We start from the raw sequence: 22,573 nt of genomic DNA on the forward strand, positions 1-22,573 counted from the left end.
CAAAAGAATTCAACAGTTGACCATGAAAACACTGTCTTAGATCTATTGAAAAGACAGGGCACCTCTCCAGACCAGGTAATGAACATGAAGCATGTGTCCCTAGAAGAATAATCTTGGGTTTTGTAATCATAGAATCATAGAGCATCTCTACTGTAGACAATCTTTTGTTACTGTTTAATAGTTTCTGTGATTATCCTCATGACATGAATCTCATTTCATGGACTTAATTCATTTTAGGGGTGAATTGCCATTACTAAATATGTCAGGAAATTTAACTCTGCTGACTCAAGCAGCAGTGAAATGCGAGCCTGCTATTCTATGTACTTTTAACACATGCCCATTAGCGTGAAAAGAATTCAGGAGACATGACTTCCCAAAGACAAATAAGACTGAGAGAAGCCAGATTTGCTTTAGGGACATTGTGTTTGGGTGCCTTTTTTATGTGACTCCTGGAATTCAACATGATGAAGCAAATATGTTGCAAATGGTTCACACTAGGCTGTGGGTTATATTTGTGCCATCAGCCAACAGAGTTTTCAGTGAAGAGTCATTCCAATAATTAGACCATCATAGAGGAACCTCTTAATCCTTTCCTTAAGGACACACAAGCATATTTAAGCCATGGGTGAATTTCTAATTTCTTTAGCATAATTCTTCCAGAATCCAACAGTAAAATTAGAAGCTAAGAGAAATAGGGGACAGGAGAAATAAGAAGCAGTATTTACTATCTACTTGAAGAGAATATTTCTTCAAAGGAAATGTATCTCGGAGGTGCTCGCCTTTTCACAAGACCTGTGAAGGTTGTTCTTGCAGTAGCTACCACTGGATTGTTTGCTGAGAGTCCGCTTGCGAGTAATGATCTCTTACCAGGCTGCATAATTCAGTAGAATACAAATTGACAAAAATGTGTTTAATGAATATATATTGTTTGCCAAACCTTGTAAATGATTACATATTTTTTCTTTACTTTTTTTTTTACGGTTTTATTTATTTTAGAGAGAGAGCAAGAGCAAGAATGAGCTTGGGAGGGGAGGGTCAGAGGGTGAAGCAGACTCCCCACTGAGCAGGGGGCCCACTGCAGGACTCAATCCCAAGACTCCAGGATCATGACCTGAGCCGAAGGCAGATGCTTACCTGGTTGAGCTACCCAGGCACCCCTACATGTTTTTTTTTCCCATAAAATTCTTGCTTGTTTTAAGGAATTGTATCCCCCCTGGGATTTTCTTTCTTATTTGTATGTCCTTCCAATGCCTGGTTGCATCTAATATACTGATTTTTTGGTGAGAGAAAAGTTCAAAAAATGATGCATGATATTATGTTGTTTCTTCTAATGAATGCATATATAATTTTCCTACTCTGGTTTAAATGTTACTTATCTTTATGAAAAATTAAATATTTTAACAAAAACATTCTAAACAAAACACAACATCCTTTAATGTTATGTGTTGCTAGTGTTAAAAATTCTCAAGATTCGAAGATCCCCATCTACTTGGGAGATAATCTCAGAAATTATATCTGAGAATTCATTCTTTTCACTTTTAAACCTAGATTTTCTGAAAAGTTCATTAATGGTAGCATAAGAAAAATAGTTTTTCTGGGGCACCTGGGTGGTTCAATCAGTTGAGCATCAGCCTCTTGATTTTAGCTCAGGTCATGATCTCAAGGTCAAGAGATTGAGTCCTGCATGGGGCTCCTCGATCAGCGGGGAGTCTGCTGGAGACTGTCTCTCCCTTTTCCCTTTGCCCCTTCCCCAGCTCATGCTTTCTTTCACTCTCTCTCTCTAAAATTAGTAAATAAATCTTTAAAGAAAAAGAAAAATGGCTTTTCTTAAGATAAGTTGCTAGTCTTTATAGCACAAAAGTCACTCCTAACAAGTTATGTGACAGCTATGCTTCTCCCAAATTTCCAGAAACTTATTGAAGCCTTCACAAAGAGGGTTATTTTATTCTCACTAGTACAATTTATGTATTTATAATACTAAAAGTAGTTCAGGGTATGGTAACTACATAGTGAAATGGGACTGAATGGCTTTAAATAAATACCTTTTATCCCATCTACCTTCACTTCTAGACCCGCTCTCCTGAGTCGTCGACATTTTGCTACTTCCATTTTTAATTCTTCTGATTCTAAGTAGCACATTTGCTTCTTTTTATTACTTCAGTTCTCACCATATATTTATTAATAACTGACTATGAAAGATGAGCAATTTTATTAGCACCTCTCCCTTTTGGTTTTGTTTACTGTGTTATATTTAGTTTTTTCTATTGTTTGTATAATTTTAAATAATATGACTAAAACCCCATTGCTCATTCCAACAGCTTTAGATTGCACAGGAAGAAGATTTTAGACTATGTGACTCATTACCAAAACTAAAACCATGTATGTGTTGGTCACTTAGCAGTGCCATAGAAATAGTGGAGTGAAGGTGTTCAGCTGAGATACTCTCAAGTTATCTGTTCACATTTAGCATTCTCCCAGAAGAGCTCAGATTCAATTTTTGTTAATTCTGGGTAAGTTATTTCCAACAGCAGGAACCTAGGATTCCTTAGTATATTTCCCTGAGCATGAAAAGGATGCAATTGCAAAAAAAATCCTGAAATTTGAAATGCCTTCTCAAGGTCTGAATAGAAGTGTATTTTGGGAGAAGCTACCCAGATTTACTAGTTGAACCAGACTGAAGTAACTTAGTGGTATGGTGACTTCAGCTGTCAGATTCCTTTGAAGAATATCTAGGACGAGCTACCAGCCCTTAACTCCTGCATTCAAACACACGTACTTTGAAGAGCTTTGGATTTTTTTCAGTTCCAGGAGAAATCCAGGATTATAGAGGAAGTAAAATGGAAATTGGGAAAGTATGTACGTATCTGTGTGAGTGAGAAAGAGAATGGTTGGGGGGAGAGGATAGAGCAAAACAGAGAAAGAGGGATAGAAACAGGGAGTGAGGGAAGCGTTTAGGAAAAGTGTTGTGTGAAAACAACAACAAAACAGTAGTCATCTGGATTTAATGGAGTGATCTTGGTATTGATTTGACATTTTCATGGATCTGAATCCACATTTCAACAAGTGAATAGACTATTAGAAAGTTATCCCTATCAGGATCTCTTTGTTTTTAGGAAAATATTAATAACTTATAGACTACGGAGAGTCCATTAGAGATTATGAACTGGGCAGAGCGCCTCACATGCATGTGAGCTCCATATTATTGGTCAATGATTATCTTTCATTATTTCAACTTCAATTACTTAGTATACTTTAGTACTATACCTATGCTTAGTGTCACTTAACATAATCAAAATTAAGTATTATAAAAAATTAAATATTAACATTTCAGTTTAATATCATTGATTTTTTTTAGCATGGCACCACTATACATTTCTGCTGAGATTAGAAATTACTGATATTATTTTAAAGTACATATGTTTCAAGGTTCTGTCATTTGAGAAGTAATAACATGAAGTAACATTGCAGTGATTCCTTAGAATGTGAAGTCAGATATTGAAATAGACATTATTTCCCTTAAGAATTACTATTATATTTGGACTGACTGTTGCACAGACTTAAAACAGTATTTCTCAAACTGTGTTCTAAAAGAGTGTAAGAGTTCAAGATGTTAATGGATGATTCTAGAAAATGTGCAATAAACCCCCTTCTTGGACAGTCATTATGCAGATTAGCACATAAGTCTGTGAAAAGACCTGCAGTAGAGTAGATTAGCTTTTTGAAAATTTATTTAATACCCTGCATCCCAAACTTGTCTTTGCAGAGTGCACATTTGTTTTTTCAGCATACCTGTTATCAATTATAATTTATAATTTTGTACAGGGGTTAACAAATTACATCGTACTCACCATTTATTTTTTGTAAATAAAGTTTTATTGCAACATAGTCATGCCCACTTGTTGCTTTTGTGTTGTGGTGGCAGAGTTGAAAAGCTGACTCAGATACTCTGTGTCCAGCAAAGCCTAAACATATGTATTGTCTGGTTCTTAACAGAAAAATGTTTGCCAATCCTGATAGCAGAAGAGTATACTTCTGGGCATCATATTGGGAAACACTGACTTAAACGTATTACTATTTTAAACAGCATCTTCTTATGGATAACTATAAGTTAAATGTACATACATGCATGATTAGAATTAATTTTAACTATATGAGATTTGCAGTGATGGGGCTTTGATTGCTATTCAATTAAAGCATCAATTTTTAGAGACTTTATTTTAATATAATTTATGTGAAACTTTAAAGGAAGAAAAAGAATGTAAATATTCTTACAAATCTTGTCTAAAGACAAAGATAAAAAATGTCTGATAGCCTCACATGTCTTCTGATTTAATTATCTAGGGAAGATTCAAATTTTATTGATATCTTTCTTCCTTGTTTTCTTATTAGGAGAAATTCCTGATAGAAAGTTCTAAGTATGTAATTACTATGTCTTTTCCTTTTGACCTTGAAGACACATTGCTCCCTCTTCAGATTCAAAACTAACTAGTCTAATATGTTAAATTACAGATCTTGAAACCTGAGTTTAAATACTGGCCCAGATATTATCTAACAGTCCAAACTATAATATCTGATATCCAAGTGTTAATTTTTCATGAGGCATTAATAATAAAGCTGAACTAAACTCTCTGAATTTTTTTCCAGGAAGAACTGAACCCCATCATTGTTAACCCGCCCATCCAAGCTGTTGACCAGGACCGGAATATTCAGCCGCCATCAGACAGACCTGGCATCCTCTACTCCATCCTTGTTGGTTTGTATCTACTAACATTTTACACTCTCAGTTATCACTCTAGAACCATGTAGAAAAAGTTGTCCCAAATCAAAGGAAACACCTTTAATAACAAAGTTGGTCTCCTTAGAAATTATTATTTTTATGTAAAAATAAAATAAAAAATAACAAATTTTTCTTTAAAATTAGTTTCAGTGAAATATGTAGAAGAAAACATGGAAAATTTTTTTTATTGAAGAAGTGAAGCAACTTTAAAAAATGAATATTAATCTACATATTGGTAGTTTTCTCTGTGTTACCTCATAAAGAATTTTCTAAGAAAAGTTTGAAAAAAATCAATTGAAAATGTACACTGTTTGCTCTACTAGTATTTTACCATTGGTTGAATTCAATTGTGTAATTCTGAAAATATATGACTGATTTAAATAAGAGTTTTTGGAACCATATGGGAGAAGGACCATAATTACCCAAGGACACACAATATATTATACCCTTGGCTAATTTTTCCTTGAAAAATGTCACAGGAGTTATTCTAGTTCATCCTTGTGCATATCCTGGTAATTGTACCAAAGCAACAACGATGAGAATTTGATTATGCTACTCTTCTCAAATTGCTTTTGCTAAAATATGGATGTTGCTGTTTTGCATGGTTTATAGTCTCTAGAGAGACAGATGCATGTGAGATGGATCATACATCTCTTAATGAAGAAGGTTTGCTTTTGAAGTGTGCTTCAGAAGGACTGTTCAGTGGAATTCAGCATTACCCTCAACCCCTTTCTGTCCCTGAGCCTTCAACCTGTGTGTATGCACACATACATAATAATACAACAGCCTACAGACATTAGATTTCCAAATATGACACTATATCCTACTTAGAAATGTTGTCCGTAAAGAAAGGTCAAACAATTTTGTTTCAAGCCTTTGGTCTCTAGAACTACACAATGTCATAATCCAGTTGCAGAGATTAGACTATTACATTTTTTAAAAAGACCTTCTGAACATAAGCATCAGTGTTTTAAGTCTGTAAGTCTGTAAGTGTAAGTCTTGGCATAGATAAAAAGAAATAGCCGTTGTACATTTAATTAATTAAGGGGTTGACAGTATGTCAGTTGCTGTGCTAGGTACTATAGATGCAAAAATGATAGATAAATGTTCTAGGTTAGGGAGGGGTGGAGTCTATGGCTAGAAGCATGTCAAAAGATAAATTAAAACACCTATTTTAAGCACTAGAAATAAGCTATGAACCACACATTATGTGGGATCATGGAAGGAAAGTGCTAAGTATTTCTGAGAAAATTGCTTAGAAAGAGTTATTTCAGCAGAAATATCAGGGTTTCCAGGTAGAAAACTAGAGGGAAAATAACCTAGAAGGATGATATATCATGTACAAAGTCCAAAGGAAGAAATTTAAAGACTGTCTTGGAGAAGTATGCTACCTAGAGTGGGCTGAAATCCATTGGTATTCATGAGTTTCTTTCACTTTCAGAAAATTGTATTTATTCTTCCTTTCAATAAATAAGCACCTACTCTGTGGAGGAAGACAGATTCCTCACTTCGTGGAGGTGGTGTCCTGGCAGTAGAAACAGGCAACAAACAATAAATAAAATAAATATATAAGTGTATTTATCATATAAGAGAGTGGCCTATGCTGTGGGCAAAACGGAGCTGGATAAGTGGGAGTAGAAGCACAGAAGGGGTGTTGGGGCACCTGGGTGGCTCAGTTGATTAAGCATCTGCCTTTCGCTTAGGTCATGATCCCAGGGTCCTGGGATTGAGCCCTGCATCAGGCTTCCTGTGCAGTGGGGAGTCTGCTTCTCCCTCTCTCTCTGCTGCTCTCTCTGCTTGTGCACTCACTCTCTCTGTCAAATACATAAAATCTTTAAAAAAAAAATGTATAGAAGGGGTGTTGCAGTATAAACTGTAGCATTAAATAGGATGATCAGGGCATGCCTCATTAGAAAAAGTGAGGTTTGAGGGGCACTTGGGTGGCTCCATCCATTGGGCGGCTGCCTTGGACTCAGATCATGATCCCAGGGTCCTGGGATCAAGCCCTGCATCAGACTCCCTGCTCAGCGGGAGCCTGCTTCTTCCTCTCCCTCTACTGTTATCCCTGCTTGTGCATGCTTGTTCTCTCTCTCTGTTAAATAAATAAATGGAATCTTAAAAAAAAAAAAAAGGCAGGTTTGAGTAGGTTAGCCTACTCAAGGACATTGAAGGATATCTGGGGGAACAGTTTCTAGGCAGAGATAAAAGCTGGAGCTTGCCCAGTGGTTTTCAAAAACATGAAGGAGGTCGGTAGCATTGGAGAGGGAAGTAGAAAGAAGAGTGAGGGTGATGGGTGGCACAGTTGGTTAAGCATCTGACTCTTGGTTTCAGCTCGGGTCATGGTCTCATGCTCCTAATATTGATCCCCAAATCGGGCTCCATGTTCAGCACAAAGTGCTTGATATTCTCTCTTTCCCTCTCCCTCTGCCCCTCCCCTACACTCTCTCTTTCTCTTTCTCTCTCTCACACACTAAATAAATAAATAAATAAATAAATAAATAAATAAATAAATAAATAAATCTTTTTAAAAAAAAGATAGAGGATGTGGAAAATAAGAGGGGACAGAAAATATAGAATCTTGTATACTTGGCTGTGCAGAAGCTTTTTATCTTGATGAAGTCCCACAAGTTCATTTTATCTTTTGTTTCTCTTGCCTTTGGAGATGTGTCATGAAAAAGGTTGCTGTGGCTGATGTCATAGAGGTTGCTGCCTACGTTCTCCTCTAGGATTTTGATGGATTCCTGTCTCACATCGAGGTCTTTCATCCATTTGGAGTTTATCTTTCTGTATGGTGTGAGAGAGTGGTCAAGTTTCATTCTTTTGCATGTAGCTGTTCAATCTTCCCAGCACCATTTATTGAAGAGACTGTCTTTTTTCCACTGGATGTTTTTTCCTGCTTTATCAAAGATTAGTTGCCCAAAGAGCCAAGGGTCCATTTCTGGGTTCTCTATTCTGTTCCATTGGTCTATGTGTCCGTTTTTGTGCCAATACCATGCTGTCTTTGTGATCACAGCTTTGTAGTACAACTTGAAATCTGAGAAACAAACTGAGGGCTTCAGAGGGGAGGGGGTTGGGGGAATGGGATAGGCTGGTGATGGGTAATAAGGAGGGCACGTATTGCATGGTGCACTGGGTGTTATACGCAACTAATGAATCATCAAACTTTACATCAAAAACCAGGGATGTACTGTATGGTGACTAACATAATATAATAAAAAATATTATTTTAAAAAATAAAAAAAAATTAGAAAAAATTTTTTGAAAAATTCAAATGTACAAAAACGCTGCAAGGCTTTTATAATAAACACCCCTATCCATGTAAAAAATAAATAAATAAATACATAATTACATAAATACATAAATAAAATCTTTAAAGAAAAAAAAAAGAACCTTGTATACTATCAATCTACTTTGTCGTTTACTCTAAGTGAAATGAGAAGCCAATATAGTAATGAGAGCAGAATAATGAACTGCTGTTCTCTACATCAGCTGCCAACTGTAGTATGATGGATAGTCCTAAATAATAGATGTAACCACTAGAACTAACTTTGCTTTCACAGCTAAGTTTAGTAAAATGATGTAATTTCATAGTATTTACACTTCTAGAAGGCAGGGTATTGTATGGGTAGTTTGAAGTATTTTCAGATCCTGACTTTAAAACTTACCATAATTATATGATTATGCCGGGTAAGTTACTAATCTCTCTGCCTCAGAGTGCTCCTCTTTAAAATGGAGTTGATAAAAACAGACCTTCTATAAAAGGATTTTGAGAATTTGATTTAATACTGGTAAGGGTGTAATAGCGCCTGGAAAAAAGTTAATGCTCAATAAATGTTGGTTGATGTTGTCATTACCATTAGGAAGAAAAATCATGTTTCCTAAGTTAAATAAGACTGGTAAGAATAGAAGCACACACACACACAAAAACCAAACATACGAAACAGGATTTCCATGGTTCAGATTTTACTTTTTTTCCAGAACTCTTAATTTTCCTTAAGTCCACCCTAATAATTCTGAATGTATGTGTTTCTCAGAGGTAGTTTTCTCAGTTACCATGTGGAGAGTTCTCCTCCCACTCTCACACATTTTTGGTGTCTGCTAACTGCATGTGAGGATATGGATCCTGATGTGTGTAAAAGGTCATCTAAGGACCGTTGCCAACCCCTTCACTGGTCCCACTGTAACTATCATCAATGATGGGATTATTGCTTCTTCTATTGATCACCCCCAGCAACCTGACCCTATGTCACCTCGATCCATTATTTCCTATGACGTGTCCACTGGATTTCTTCAAGAAAAATGATACCATTTTATCTGTGAGGGGTGGGAGTAATAGAGATAATCTGAGTGAAAGATACTCAAACTATAAGCAAAGTCAAAAATTCATAATTGATAAAAAGCATCAAAATTGACTACTGCCATAAAATGGAAATTGTTTTATCCTAAAATGGGGAAGGAGGGATTTGGGGGAGGAATTAGTAAAACTCTGATAGTCAGTCCAACCAATGCCCCTTTCATGTTTTACTATTAGGAAGATGAAATTTAGGTTTAAATTGGACCATGTACTAAAGGGCAAAAAAAGTGACAATAAAATCTCAACTGATAAGTACAAAATAAAATTTTCTGGTAAACTAAGATTTTCAATAAAACCAACATAAATTTAGATGAACTGAATTATTTTTGTTTGGGTGCTTATGATTTCACAAACACTGAGTTGTATATTTAATGGAGCCCTTAAAGTTTGTTATATTCTGTATAATAAAATCATAGTACATGTAAGATTAGATTAAAGTTTTAATAATTTAAGGACATATCCCAGGTGAAGTCATTGAAAATAGTCAAGTAAAGACTTCTGAAAATTCACTCTTCCATGAAAGCAATGAAAAACCTGGTTTAAAAAAAAAGTGAAAATCATAATTTTGGATCATTAATTCCTGAATTAACCAAGGCTTAAAGCAACCCAGGGAACATTTATTCAAGAAAAACAGCTGACTCTTTGTAATAACCTTTTTTTTTTTCAACTTAGTGGAATTTTTCACTTGCTTGAGTCCCATTGCCTGCTCTTTAGTTCACCAGTAAGCAGTAAAAAATAACAACCTGCATTCCCAAAGCAGCTTGGCAGTCATTGGAAGAAGCAGAACAAAACTGGAGTTCTTTGAAAGCCTCATTTCCAAAGAATCGTCATCTGACCTGGATGGTGGTTCCCTGGAAGAACCCACATAAAAGGCTTCCTCAGATTTCAGCCACCACAAAAAGCCTTATTTGGGGGCTGCGGGGGAGGGGGGGGAGGCAGAGAAGAGGGAGGAGTTTGTCAAAAACAATTACAGGCAAGTGTTTTTACTTTGTTGCAGCCTGATGTGATAAAAAACAATTGGGACAAGCAATAGGCTAAACAGTAAACTTAAAAAAGAAAGCTAGGAATGATATCCATAGGGTCTGTAAAAGCTTTGACATATTTCTAGGAATCTTAGGACTACAGTAAGAATACTGCTGTGTGTATTCTCAGAAAACATCTGAGAATGCCTTGGGTTTTCATCTCTGGCTTACCTTGAGTTTCTGGAAAAGCAGAAAGCAAAGGCTAAGGTGGAGTTCTAAACAGCAGGACTGAGGACTAAAGATGTGATCCAAAATGCACAAAGTGCCCCTCAACAAAGACTAGGAGATTCGTTGCTTCCAAATATGTAAAAAGATCTCTGTTCAATCATTAACTAACCACTAAACTAAGTACAGATTTCAGTGGCCTCACATGACAAAGAATACAGATTTTAGAGTATTAGTTCAAAAATCATTAGTTGAGAAAACAAATGAGCACAACTAAAGCAAGCAATATCTTCAGTAGACCCTGAGGATGGAAGAAATCTGATTTTCAGTGTTGTCACATAATATTGTTTGAAATGACCAGTTTTTAACAAAAATTATGAGACTGGAAAGAAACAGAAGAATGGTTGATACACAGGACAGATAAATCAATAAAAGAGTTTCTGAGGAAGCCCAGATGTTGGACTTACAAAGGCTTTCAATTGGGGAAGAAAACAAAGACTTTCAATTGGGCATTTAAAATATGTTCAAAGAACTAAAGAAAATCATGTGTAAAGAACTAAAATATGGGAATGATATTTCATCAAATAGAGAATATTAACAAAGAAACAGAAATTATTTAAAAAAGAACCAAATAGGAATTTTGGAATTGAAAAATACAACTGAAATTTAAAATTCAATAGCAGAATTTAATAGAAGAGTCAAGCAAGAAGAAGAAAGAATCAGTGAATTTGAAGAGAGATCAATTGAGATGATCAAATCTGAGAACAGAAAGAAAAAAGAGTGGAGAAAGTGAAGAAGAGAGCCTCAGACACGTGTAAGATACCATTCTGTACACCAACATATGCATAACTGGAGTCCCAGGGGAGTAGAGAAAGGGGCTGAAAGAATATATGAATAAATAATGGTTAAAAACATCTTAAATTTCAGGAAAACCATCTACACATCCAAGAAGCTCAGTGAGTTTTCAGAAAGTATAAACTCAAAGAAATCCAGATATATCTCAATCAAATTATCAAATGACACTGGCAAATAAAGAATTTGAAAATAACAAGAAGGTGACTTTTCATGGATATTAATTCTCCATAAATTTACAACATGATTTATCATCTGAAACCATGGATACCAGGAAACAGTGGGATGACATGTTCAAAGTTTGGAAAGAAAAAAATGCCCATCAATAATTGTAAATATGGCAAATATTTCCTTCAAAAAATGAATAAGAAATTAAGACATTCCCAGAAAAAGAAAATGAAAGCATTTGTCAGTAGCAGACCTTCTCTATAAGAAATATTGAAGAGAAATCTAATGCTGAAATTAAAACACAAGAAAGAGTAACTTAGTTCTACATGAAGAAATACAGAATAGTGGTAAAAACAACTACTTAGGTAAGTATAAAAGATAACATAGGTGTAGTTTTTTTCTAGTAACTCTTCCTTTTCTAGCTGATAAAACACTATAAAGCAATAATTGCATATCAACATTGATGGACATGAAATGTATAAATATGTATTTGGAATAATAACTAGAAAGAGGGAAGCAAATTTAAAGATTTAAATTACTTAACCAATTTAAAGATTTATATGAAAAGACACAACAATGGAATTTAAACAGTACATGTGACAAATAGCTATTTAACACAAAAGAAGTCAGTAATAGAGTCATAGAGGAACAGAAAAGTCAGGAAATATGGAAGACAAATAGCAAAATGGCAAATGTAAATCCTACCTTTTTAGTAATCACAATCAATGTAAGTGAATCAAATATTCCAATTAAAAGACAGAGATTAGCAGAATGCATAAAAAAGAAAGGAAAATATGATCTAACTGTACACTGTCTACAAGAGATACACTTTAGATACAGAGACAAATGGAGTGTAAAAGGATGTGAAAAGACAGTCCACACAAATGGTAACTAAAAGTGAGCTGAAGTAATACTACTAATGTTAGACAAAAATCCATTCTACAATATTTTTTTATTTATGACAAAGATAGACATCTTATAACAATAACAGAGTCAATCCATTAAGAAGGTATAATGCTATATATGCATCTAACAATAGAGCCCAAAAGTACATGAAGCAAAAACTGATAAACCTGAAGGGGAAATAGATCATTCCAGCATGATAGCTGGAGACTCTGCAACCCTACTGTCAGTAATGGATTAAACAGCTAGATGGAGGGGAGCAAAGACAGAATTGAACAGCACTGCAAGCCAGCCAGACCCTACAGATATTCATACAATACTCAAAACCTAAACAACAAATACACCTTTTTCCCAAAGGCACATGGAATGTTCTTCAATATAGACTACATGTTAGGCCACAAAACAGGTGTCATTATATTGAAAATGATTAAAATTATACAAACTATGTTCTTTGACCACAATGGTATGAAACCAGAAATCACTAAGAAAGAAAATTTGGAAACTCACACACATGTGAAAATTAAACCACACACACCACAAATAGCCAATGGCTCGAAGGAAAAACATCAAAGAGAGTTAAACTACTTTGAGAAAAGAATGAAAACATGTCACACCAAAACTTGCTAGATGAAGATCAAGAGGTACTGGGAGGGAGATTTATAGTTGAACATGTCAACATTGATAAAGAAGAAAAATTGAATCAACAATGTGATCTCTCACACCAAGACTGTGGAAAAGGATGAGCAAACTAAAACAGAGAAATCATAAAGATAGAAAATAAGACTAGAGTGGAGATTAATGAAATGGAAAATTAAAAAATACAGCAAATAATATCAATGAAACTAAAAATTTATCCTTTGAAAGGAACAAAAAAACTGACAAACCTCTAGCTTTGTTGATCAAGAATATAAAAGAGAAGAAGCAATTTATTCAGTCTAGAATGAAAGAAAGGACCTTACTGCTGACCTTTTAGTCATGAAAGTATTATAAGGCCATATCACATACAATCATGCACAAATTAGAAAACTGCAATGGTCAAATTGATAGAAAGACACAAGCTATCAAAACAGACTCAGGAAGACAGAAAATTCTGAGCAAACTTATGACCTATAAAGACATTGATATGTTTATCAAAAACTTCTCAAAGAAAAACCCAAGACCAGAAGACTTGACCAGTGAATTCTACCAAACTTTAAAAAAAGAAAGAGATTTAACACCTATTCTTCTGAAACTCTTCCAACAAGTAAGACCAGGGAATACTACCTAATTCATTCTGTGAGGCTAGAATCACCCTGATACCAAAACTAGCCAAAGACATCACAAGAATGGAAAGTTATACAATATCCCTTAAGAATATAGGTGTAGAATTTCTCATTTGAATACTTGCAAATCAAATCCACTGGCTTATCAACAGAATTATGCACTGTGACCAAATGGAATTTATCTCATGAATGCAAGGTTGGTTTTATTTACAAATAAGCCAGTGTAATACACCACATTAATAGACAAAAGGGATTAAAAAACCATGAATACTTCAAAAGATGAAGAAACAAAATCTGACAAAATCAAAACCTTGATTAAGTGTGTAAATTTACTTAATGATGTGTCACTGAAACTCCTATAAAACAAACATTATTAGAAATACAGGGAGATTTTGATTTAACCATTGTCACAGTGAAAGATTTTAAAGACACCTTCTTAGAACTTAGATCAGATTGATAAAAAATTCTATATGCATATAGTGATTAAGTGACTAAGAGGATTAAAATTAACAAAAAAAAAAAAAAGAAAAAGAGAAGTACACATTCTTTTCAAATTTTTTTTAAAAACCCAAGATACATTTATTTAAGAATTGTGTGTTAGGCTCAAAGAAAATCTTGTTAAGTTTCAAGAACTAGAACTCATTCTGTTTAAATTGGAAAACCATAGAAGCACAGAATCAAAACTAAAGGGGAACAGAAAAATTTCTAACCAAGTGAAAGGAAGAATTTTTTTTTTTTTGTAAGTAAAAATACAGAGGAGGTGATGTCAGCAAGATGGAGGGCTAGGAGGCCCCAACTCTTGTTTTGGCCACAAAAAAAACAAAACAAGAAATAACTACAGACTGGTAGAAATAACTCTGGGAAAGTTCTGGACTACAACGAGACAACAGAAATTCTACAGGGCCTTCAGACTGAGGATGCCCACATAGGAAAGCATAGGGAGCATTTTACCTGTTTTACTCCTTCCACCAGTCTGAACAGTTGGGTGCCAGGAGGGGTCCCTTTGGAGGGACTCCAGCTCACAGGACCAGGAGAGCAGGGGAATCCCAACAAACCTCACCATCATGGGCATTTGCAGCCTTTGCTAGAGAGGACCCTACAGTCTTCACTGGTGCTAAAGCTAGCTGACAGAGCTGCCCAGAGCCCTCTCCTGTGTCTCCTCCCTGGAGCTGAAGCTATCACTTCACTGAGACCTGCCCCAGGGTACAGTCACTGCTGTACCCTGCTCTCAGGGTCCTAAGTCACAGTGTGTCTGCCATCTCTGGGACCCAGCTGCTTTCTGCTCTGAGGATGACCTGTCCCCCCTGAGTGGCATCTTTGATCCACTGGGCTGCACATCAAAACTACATTAAAAACGTGGTGATAATAAGTCCATCAATAACTCCTCCAGATGTAAGTGGTTTAAAGTCTCCAATTAAAAGACATAGGCTGGCTAAATGATTTAAAAAAAAAAAAAAGGCCCAATTATAAGCTGCCAACAGAGACTCACTTAAGCCTAAGGACACTAGTGAGCTGAAAGTGAAGTCTTGGAAATGTATTTCTGGCATATGTAAACCCATAGAGGGCAGGGGTAACAATACTTATATAGAGCAAATCAACCTTAAGTCAAAAGCTCTGACAAGAGACAAAGAAGGGCATTTCCATGACAGTTCCCACACCATCATTAACAAAGATAGAGTTTGCATTTACTTACAACAGGATAAGAAGGTCTACTAATTGTTACTTTATAATAGTAGCTTGTAATAGTAGTATTTTGTAATACTGGGTATTCTTATCTGAGCACTTACTGTATGACAAGAAATATGTATTAAATATAACATATAGGGGCACCTGGGTGGCTCAGTCGGTTAAGCATCTGACTCTTGTTTTCGGCTCAGGTCATGATCTCAGGGTCATGAGATGGAGCCCCAAGTCAGGCTCAGCACTCAGGGGGAGTCTTCTTCCCCTCTCCGTTTCCCTATCCCCCTACCCGCTCTCACACACTCTCTCTCTAAAATAAATAAATCTTTAAAAAATAATAAATATACAGATAAGATAGATTTTACATACTAACATGTAAATATTAATATATAATTAATAGCTACTTTTCCTTATTATTCAAAGTAAGTATGATAATTATGATAATATTGTGAAAATTCTGACAAAGAGTTGGTGTCACACTCTGGTTTAGAATGGAGAAAATATAGAAAACTTGGATTCAAACATTTTTTACAAGCACACATTAACTCAGATGAGCATTATTAAATATTAGTATTTTTGTGCTCAAGTGTACAGGATACTCGTGTTGGAAAAGCCATGAGGAAGATTCAGATTTGAATATATATTTTAAATTGAAAAAGGAATTCCTTCTTTTGTATATTTCAAATTTCACCAATACTGGAAGGAGGGTCCAGAATTTCTATTTATTTGCTTTTACTTTTCTTGTTTAGTTTTGTTTTCCCAGTGCCATACACCTTAAAACTGCATCCTTGTTTACATGCTGGCCTTTCAAACATTAACCTCACACATAGTCTGAGTTGCCTTCCCTTGGGCCTTTCTATTTTCCAGGATGTTGAGTCTAATTTTGAATAACCTCCACTAATTCAGAAATTTTCTTCTTTTCCTTTTTGGATTCTTTGGGTTATTCTTCACATTATCAGTAACTTATTATTGGCTAATAAGCTGGAGTATTGTGAAGTATTGTTATTATTATGTAGGCATGAGAGAAGTTTGATTTTATGACACACATTGTTGGAAGATGTTTCTCCTACTACACAGATCATAGTACTGAGTATCAGTATCGTTCATATTTTTATGGCTTCCCTGGAAATTGTTCTAGAAAACTATTCATTTTAAACACGTTGAACTTGTTGTTCTATCCCACATAAAGATCACAGAGGGTAGAATAATAAGCTACAAATACTGGAACTCACAAAAATAGATTTGCTAAAACTGAGAGCACTGATTGAATCCAAAGGTAAGTTATGTTATCTATAGTAATGGGGTAGGAGGTGTTTATATTAGTAAAGGTACAAGCTTAGATACTTCTATAAAGAACCTCCAAAACACAGTGGCTTAAATCAAATAGAAGTCTATTTCTTTCTCAAGTAATAGCCCAAAGGATTATGACCCTGGGTTTGGGGGAAGGCTTTAGCATTCTCAATACTTGGTTTGTTATGTTACTCTAGTCAGTAACCTAATACAGTCAGTGGGAAAAGCGATAAAGTTCAGAGCAAGTAACTTTGTGCAAATAAATCAAAATTCATGAAAACAGCATAAGCTGGGGAAACATAAGGGAAGCTGTAGAGGCAATGGGTAGTACTTTAGTTGTCTGTTCTTATACAATAAATCACTCAAAAGATTAGTGACCTAAAATGGTAGTGATGTGGTATTTCTCATATTTCTGTGGGTTGATTGGGACCAAAAAGTCTTCTCCTTGACCCAGTGTAGTTGAGGCTACTCACATGTGTGTATTCAGCTGGGAGCTAGCCAGGGATATAGACATCCAGGGTGGTTACTCACTCATCCCCTTCCCTGAGCCTCACCTTATTCTATAGCCTTCTTCACAACATGACTTCTAAGAGGCTGAAAGTGAAGTCCACCAGTCTTCTCAAATCTTAGTCCCAGAACTGGAATGGTATCATTTCCACTACCAACTATTGGTCAAATCAAGTGGGAGTCTAGTCCTTATTCAAGAAGGGGGAAAAATAGACTCTGCTTTTTGGTGAGAAGCAGAAAATCTGTAGCTATCTCTGATCTACTTCAGGTAATTGTTTACATGTTTGCTTATGATAGATACATGTTGGATTGAAGACATAGCTTTTTCATCCTAGTCCCATGAGTTAAAAATAAGTTCAGTTAGCCCTCTAATGTTTCATAATTATGCATGCATTATAATTCGTTAAAACTCCAATGCTCAACAATTGCATACAGCACTGATTACTAATAATTATATTGGATGTAAGTCCACATTTCAAGTAATTCTACTAACTGTTTAAAAATTGTCAGGCTGATTTGATCTGCTTGGATCTTCATGATGTGACCTAATGACATGACTGATTAAGTATTGTACTAGGAGCGTGGGAGTGAGCATCCTGCCTCTTTCCTAGTGTTCACTTTTGCGTGCACCATTAGTGTTATCTTTTTTTTATAATAATATTTTTTTATTATATTATGTTAGTCTCAGGTTCACTTGAGATCATATATGAATCAAAACCCACTGCAATGGGCTGAAAGCAGACACACAGGGGAGAGTGCTTCTGTCCTCCCTGTCCACAATTCAAGTCTCCATTCTTCCCTCAAAGTCCTTGCTTTTTTCCCTACACAAATGCCAAGAGCAGCCAGAGTCACCTTGAATATTAAGTATTTGTTAGGCATATTTTTATATTATTTTTGGACAAAACTAATGCAAAATTAAAGTTTTTTTTAAAACAGTTTTTTTTTTTAAGATTTCATTTATTTATTTGACAGAGATAGAGACCCAGCGAGAGAGGGAACGCAAGCAGGGGGAGTGGGAGAGGAAGAAGCAGGCTCATAACGCCAGGATCACGCCCTGAGCAGAAGGCAGATGCTTAACCGCTGTGCCACTCAGGCACCCCGCAAAATTAAAGTTTTAATATGGGTTGTTGGTTACACGGATCTATACAATTCTCCAAAAACATGGAAGTCTATCTGTGCATTTAAGTGTATGCCTATTTTTTAAATAATTTTTATTATGTTATGTTAGTCACCATACAGTATATCCTTAGTTTTTGATGTAGTGTTCCATGATTCATTATTTGCCTATAACACCCAGTGCACCATGCAATATGTGCCCTCCTTAATAATGTATATTACACCAGTAAATAAATCACACTTTGGGGATCACTGCAGTAAATAGGTAAAATTCTGTCTACATAATTGGGAGATTAAAGTGGCTTTTTTGCATGTTTACCTTACTTATAAATGGATGGACTGTCAGAAGACTTAGGAGGCTATCAGAGTGGTACAAGCAGGAGAGCACAAGGCTTTAGATGGGGAAGCAGAATAGGACTACAGAAGAAACACACACGACACAGGATGGGAGAAAGGCAGTGACACAGCCAGGAAAGAGTCACATGGGCAACGCATGGGGAATCATAAGAGAGGAACTTAGGGATTTAAATCTGCATAGTCAGACAAATGGTGGTTCTATCAGCAAAAATTCAGTTCCTGATTTTTATATTTGTTTTTATGGTGAAACAATAGGTATGGGCATTTGGTATGCCATAACTTGGTGGTTCTCAAACTTTAGAGATTTTCCGAGGTACACATTTTTCACCTTGCTTTTCAGATATTCTGATTCAGAAGATAGGATAGGATCCTGATCTTTCTCGTGCAAGTAGACAAGGAACTATATTCTTAGAAGCACTGCCATAAAAATGCATCTGGAAAATAACCCAGGCAATTTTGTAGTATTTCCCTAAATTGAGAAATTGGCTACTAATAGAGTAGTTTTGGTTTTCTTGAGGGACAAGTATAAGAGAATTTGAGATTTCACTTTTTGGGGGGGTGGATTACAGAGTTTTTGGCAATATTTTGGAACAGAAAATAGAATTTATTATTCATCAGAAATAGCTTAAAAAGGAGATTATAAAGAGAATGAATTTAGAACTGAGGAGATTTGGAAGATGTGGAAGTGGGACAAAGGGAGTTTAATGTTTTCAATTAGAATGATCAAAGATGCACAAAGAAAGTGGGACAGTTAGAAGGAATAAAAAGTGATACATTTAAAACTAACAGTGGAAGACCACAAGAAATTAGAGGCAATATCCTACCATCGAACCTAGGAATAATGTGTTACAAAAAGAAATGTGCTGTTAAGACATAGATGAAAACATGATTGAAATTATTGATAAAATTTTAGTTATAGGTGAATTTACAATCAAGGGGATGGAATTTTAATACAATTAACCCCAAGTTTAAAATCAGTACAGAACTAAATGGAGAAAACTCAGAGCTTTAGAAATGGATTGAGATTTATAAGTTCTTTATATATTTTGGATACTAACCCTTTATCAGATATGTCATTTGTAAATATCTTCTCCCATTCAGTAGGATGCCATTAGTTTGGTTTGGTTGATTATTTACTTTGCTGCATAGAAACTTTTTATTTTGATTTAGTCCCAACAGTTTATTTTTGCTTTTGTTTTCCTGACCTTAGGCAACATACCTAGAAAAGTGTTGCAATGGCTAATACCAGAGAAATTATTGCCTGTGTTCTCTTTAAGAATTTTATGATTTTAGATCTCAAGTGTAGGTCTTTAATCCATTTTGAATTTATTTTTTGTGTTATGTATTAGAAACTAGTCTAGTTTCATTCTTTTACATGTAGCTGTCCAGTTTTCCCAGCACCATTTATTGAAAAGACAGTCTCTTCCCCATTGCTTATTGTTGGCTCCTTTGTTGGAGATTAATGGACCATATAAATTGTAGGTTTATTTCTGGGCTCTCTGTTCTGTTCTGTTGATCTATGTGTCTATTTTTGTCCCAGTACCATACTGTTTTGATTACTATAGCTTTGTGGTATATCTTGAAATCTGTAATTGTGATACCTCCCCCTTTGTTCTTTCTTAGGGTTGGTTTGAGAATTCAAGGTCTCCTGTGATCCCATAGAAGTTTTGTGAAAAATGTTGTTGATGCTTTGATGTGGATTGCATTGAATCTGTAGATTGCTTTAGGTGACATGGGCATTTTGACAATATTAATTCTTCCAATCCACAAGCATGTAATCCCCTTCCATTTGTGTCCTTTTCAGATTCTTTCATCAGTATTTTATAGTTTTCAGAGTACAGATCTCTCACCTCTTTGGTTAAGGGTATTCCTAGGTATTTTATTATTTTTGATGTTATTGTAAATTTTGGTTTTTTTTTAATCTCTCTTTCTGCAACGTTGTTGTTAGTGTATAGAAACAGTACTGATTTATTATTATTTTTGTATCTTGCCAGCCGCTTTACTGAATTCAATTATTATTTCTAGTAGTTTTTTGGTGGAGTCTTTAGGGTTTCCTATGTATAGTATCATACCATCTGCAAATAGTGACAGTTTGACTTCTTTATCAATATGATGCCTTGTCTGATTGCTGTGACTAAGACTCCCAGTACTATATTGAATAAAAGTGGTTAAAGTGGACATCCTGGTCTTGCTCCTGACCTTAGAGGAAAAGCTCTCAGTTTTTTACCATTGAGTATGACGTTAGCTGTGTTTTTCTTATATGGCCTTTATTATGTTGAGTTATTTTCCCTTTAACTCCATTTTGTTGATAATTTTTAACATGGATGGATATTAAATATTATCAAATGTTTTTTCTGCATGAATTGAAATGATCATATGATTTTTATCCTTCACTTTGTTGATGAGTTGTATGATGTTGATTGATTTGTGAATATTGAACCATCTTTGCAACCCAGTAATAAATCCCACCAAGTTGTGGGGAATGATCTTTTCAATGTATTGTTGTATGCAATTTGCTAATATTTTCTTGAGGATTTTTGTATCTATATTCATCAGAGATATTGGCCTGCAGTTTTTTGTTTTGTTTTGTTTTGTTTTGTTTTTGTGGTGTCTTTTGGTATCAGGGTAATGCTGGCCTCATAGAATGTATTTGGAAGCTTTCCTTCCTCTACTGTTTTTGGAATAGTTTGAGAAGAATAGGTATTAACTCTTGTTTAAATGTCTGGTAGAATTGATTTGTGAATCTATCTGGTCCTGGATTTTTATTTTTGGGTTGTTTTTTGATTACTAATTCAATTTCATTACTTGTAATCAGTCTATCAGATTTTCTATTTCTCCCGGTTTCAGTTTTGGAAGATTGTATAGTTATAGGCATTTATCCATTTTTTAGGTGGTCCAGTTTGTTGGCATGTGATTTTCCATAGTATTCTCTCATAATCCTTTGAATTTCCTTTTTTTAAGGTTGTTTGGTTGGTTTATTTATTCATTTATTCATTCATTCATTTATGGTGGGGAGGGGTGGAGGGACGGAGAGAAAGTCTTAAGCAGACTCCATGCTGAGCATGGAGCCCAGCATGGGGCTCAATCTCATGATCCTGAGATCACGACCTGAGCCAAAACCAAGAGTCAGACCCTTAACCAACTATACCACCCAGGTGCCCCTAATCCTTTGTATTCCTGTGGTGTCAATTATTACTTCTACTCTCTCATTTGATTGTATTTATTTGGGTCCTTTCTCTTAATTTATTGATGAGTCTAGCTAAAGGTTTGTCAATTCTGTTATTCTTTTCAAAGAACCAGCTCCTAGTTCATTGATTCTTTCTTTCTTTCTTTCTTTCTTTCTTTCTTTCTTTCTTTCTTTCTTTCTTTCTTTCTTTCTCTTTCTTTTTCTTTCTTTCTTTCTTTCTTTCTTTCTTTCTTTCTTTCTTTCTTTCTTTTTCTTTCTTTCTTTCTTTCTTTCTCTCTCTCTCTTTCTTTCTTTCTTTCTTTCTTTCTTTCTTTCTTTCTTTCTTTCTTTTTTAGCTTCTACTCATTTACTGCTGCTCTGATCTTTACTATTTACTGTCTTCTACTCACTTTAGGCTTTGTTTGTTCTTTTTCTAGTTCAAGTGTAAGGTTAGATTGTTTATTTCAGTTTTTTTCTTGTTTCTTGAGATAGGCCTATGTTGCCAAATACTTCCCTCCTACAACTGTGTTCACTGTGTTCCAGAGATTTGGGACCACTGAGTCCTTGTTTTCATTTGCTCCCATGTATTTTTTTATTTCTTCTTTGACTGCTTCATTGCCCATTGGTAGTTTATCATCATGTTGTTTAATTTCCACATGTTCCTGTTTTTTTTTTTTCCAATTATTTTCTTATGATTTATTACTAGTTTCATAACATTGTGGTCAGGAAAGATGCATGGTATGATTTCAAGCTTCTTAAATTTGAGGTTTGTTTTATGGCCTAATATGTGATCTATTCTGGATAATGTTCCATGTGCACTTGAAAAGAATGTGTATTCTCTTGTTTGTGGAGGGAATCTTGTTTATATTTGTTATGTCACTCTGGTTCAATGTGTTATTCAAAAACATTATTTCCTTGTTGATTTTCCATCTGGATGATCTATCCATTGATGCT

At 35.2% G+C, this 22,573-nt stretch overlaps 1 protein-coding gene across 1 annotated transcript in view; it reads left to right on the forward strand.

Moving 5' to 3' along the window:
* PCDH15 (protocadherin related 15) overlaps nt 1-22,573 on the forward strand; it is a 1,630,853-nt gene that overhangs the window by 1,234,737 nt on the left and 373,543 nt on the right. The window contains exon 11 of the mRNA XM_087863140.1: nt 4,645-4,753. Within this exon, the coding sequence (XP_087719266.1) occupies nt 4,645-4,753 (109 nt within the window). The remainder of the gene's footprint in view (nt 1-4,644; nt 4,754-22,573) is intronic.

This window comes from Ursus americanus, chromosome 6 (genome assembly GCF_024610735.1).
Source record: "Ursus americanus isolate L20-20 chromosome 6, mUrsAme1.1.p, whole genome shotgun sequence".
Taxonomy (NCBI): domain Eukaryota; kingdom Metazoa; phylum Chordata; class Mammalia; order Carnivora; family Ursidae; genus Ursus; species Ursus americanus.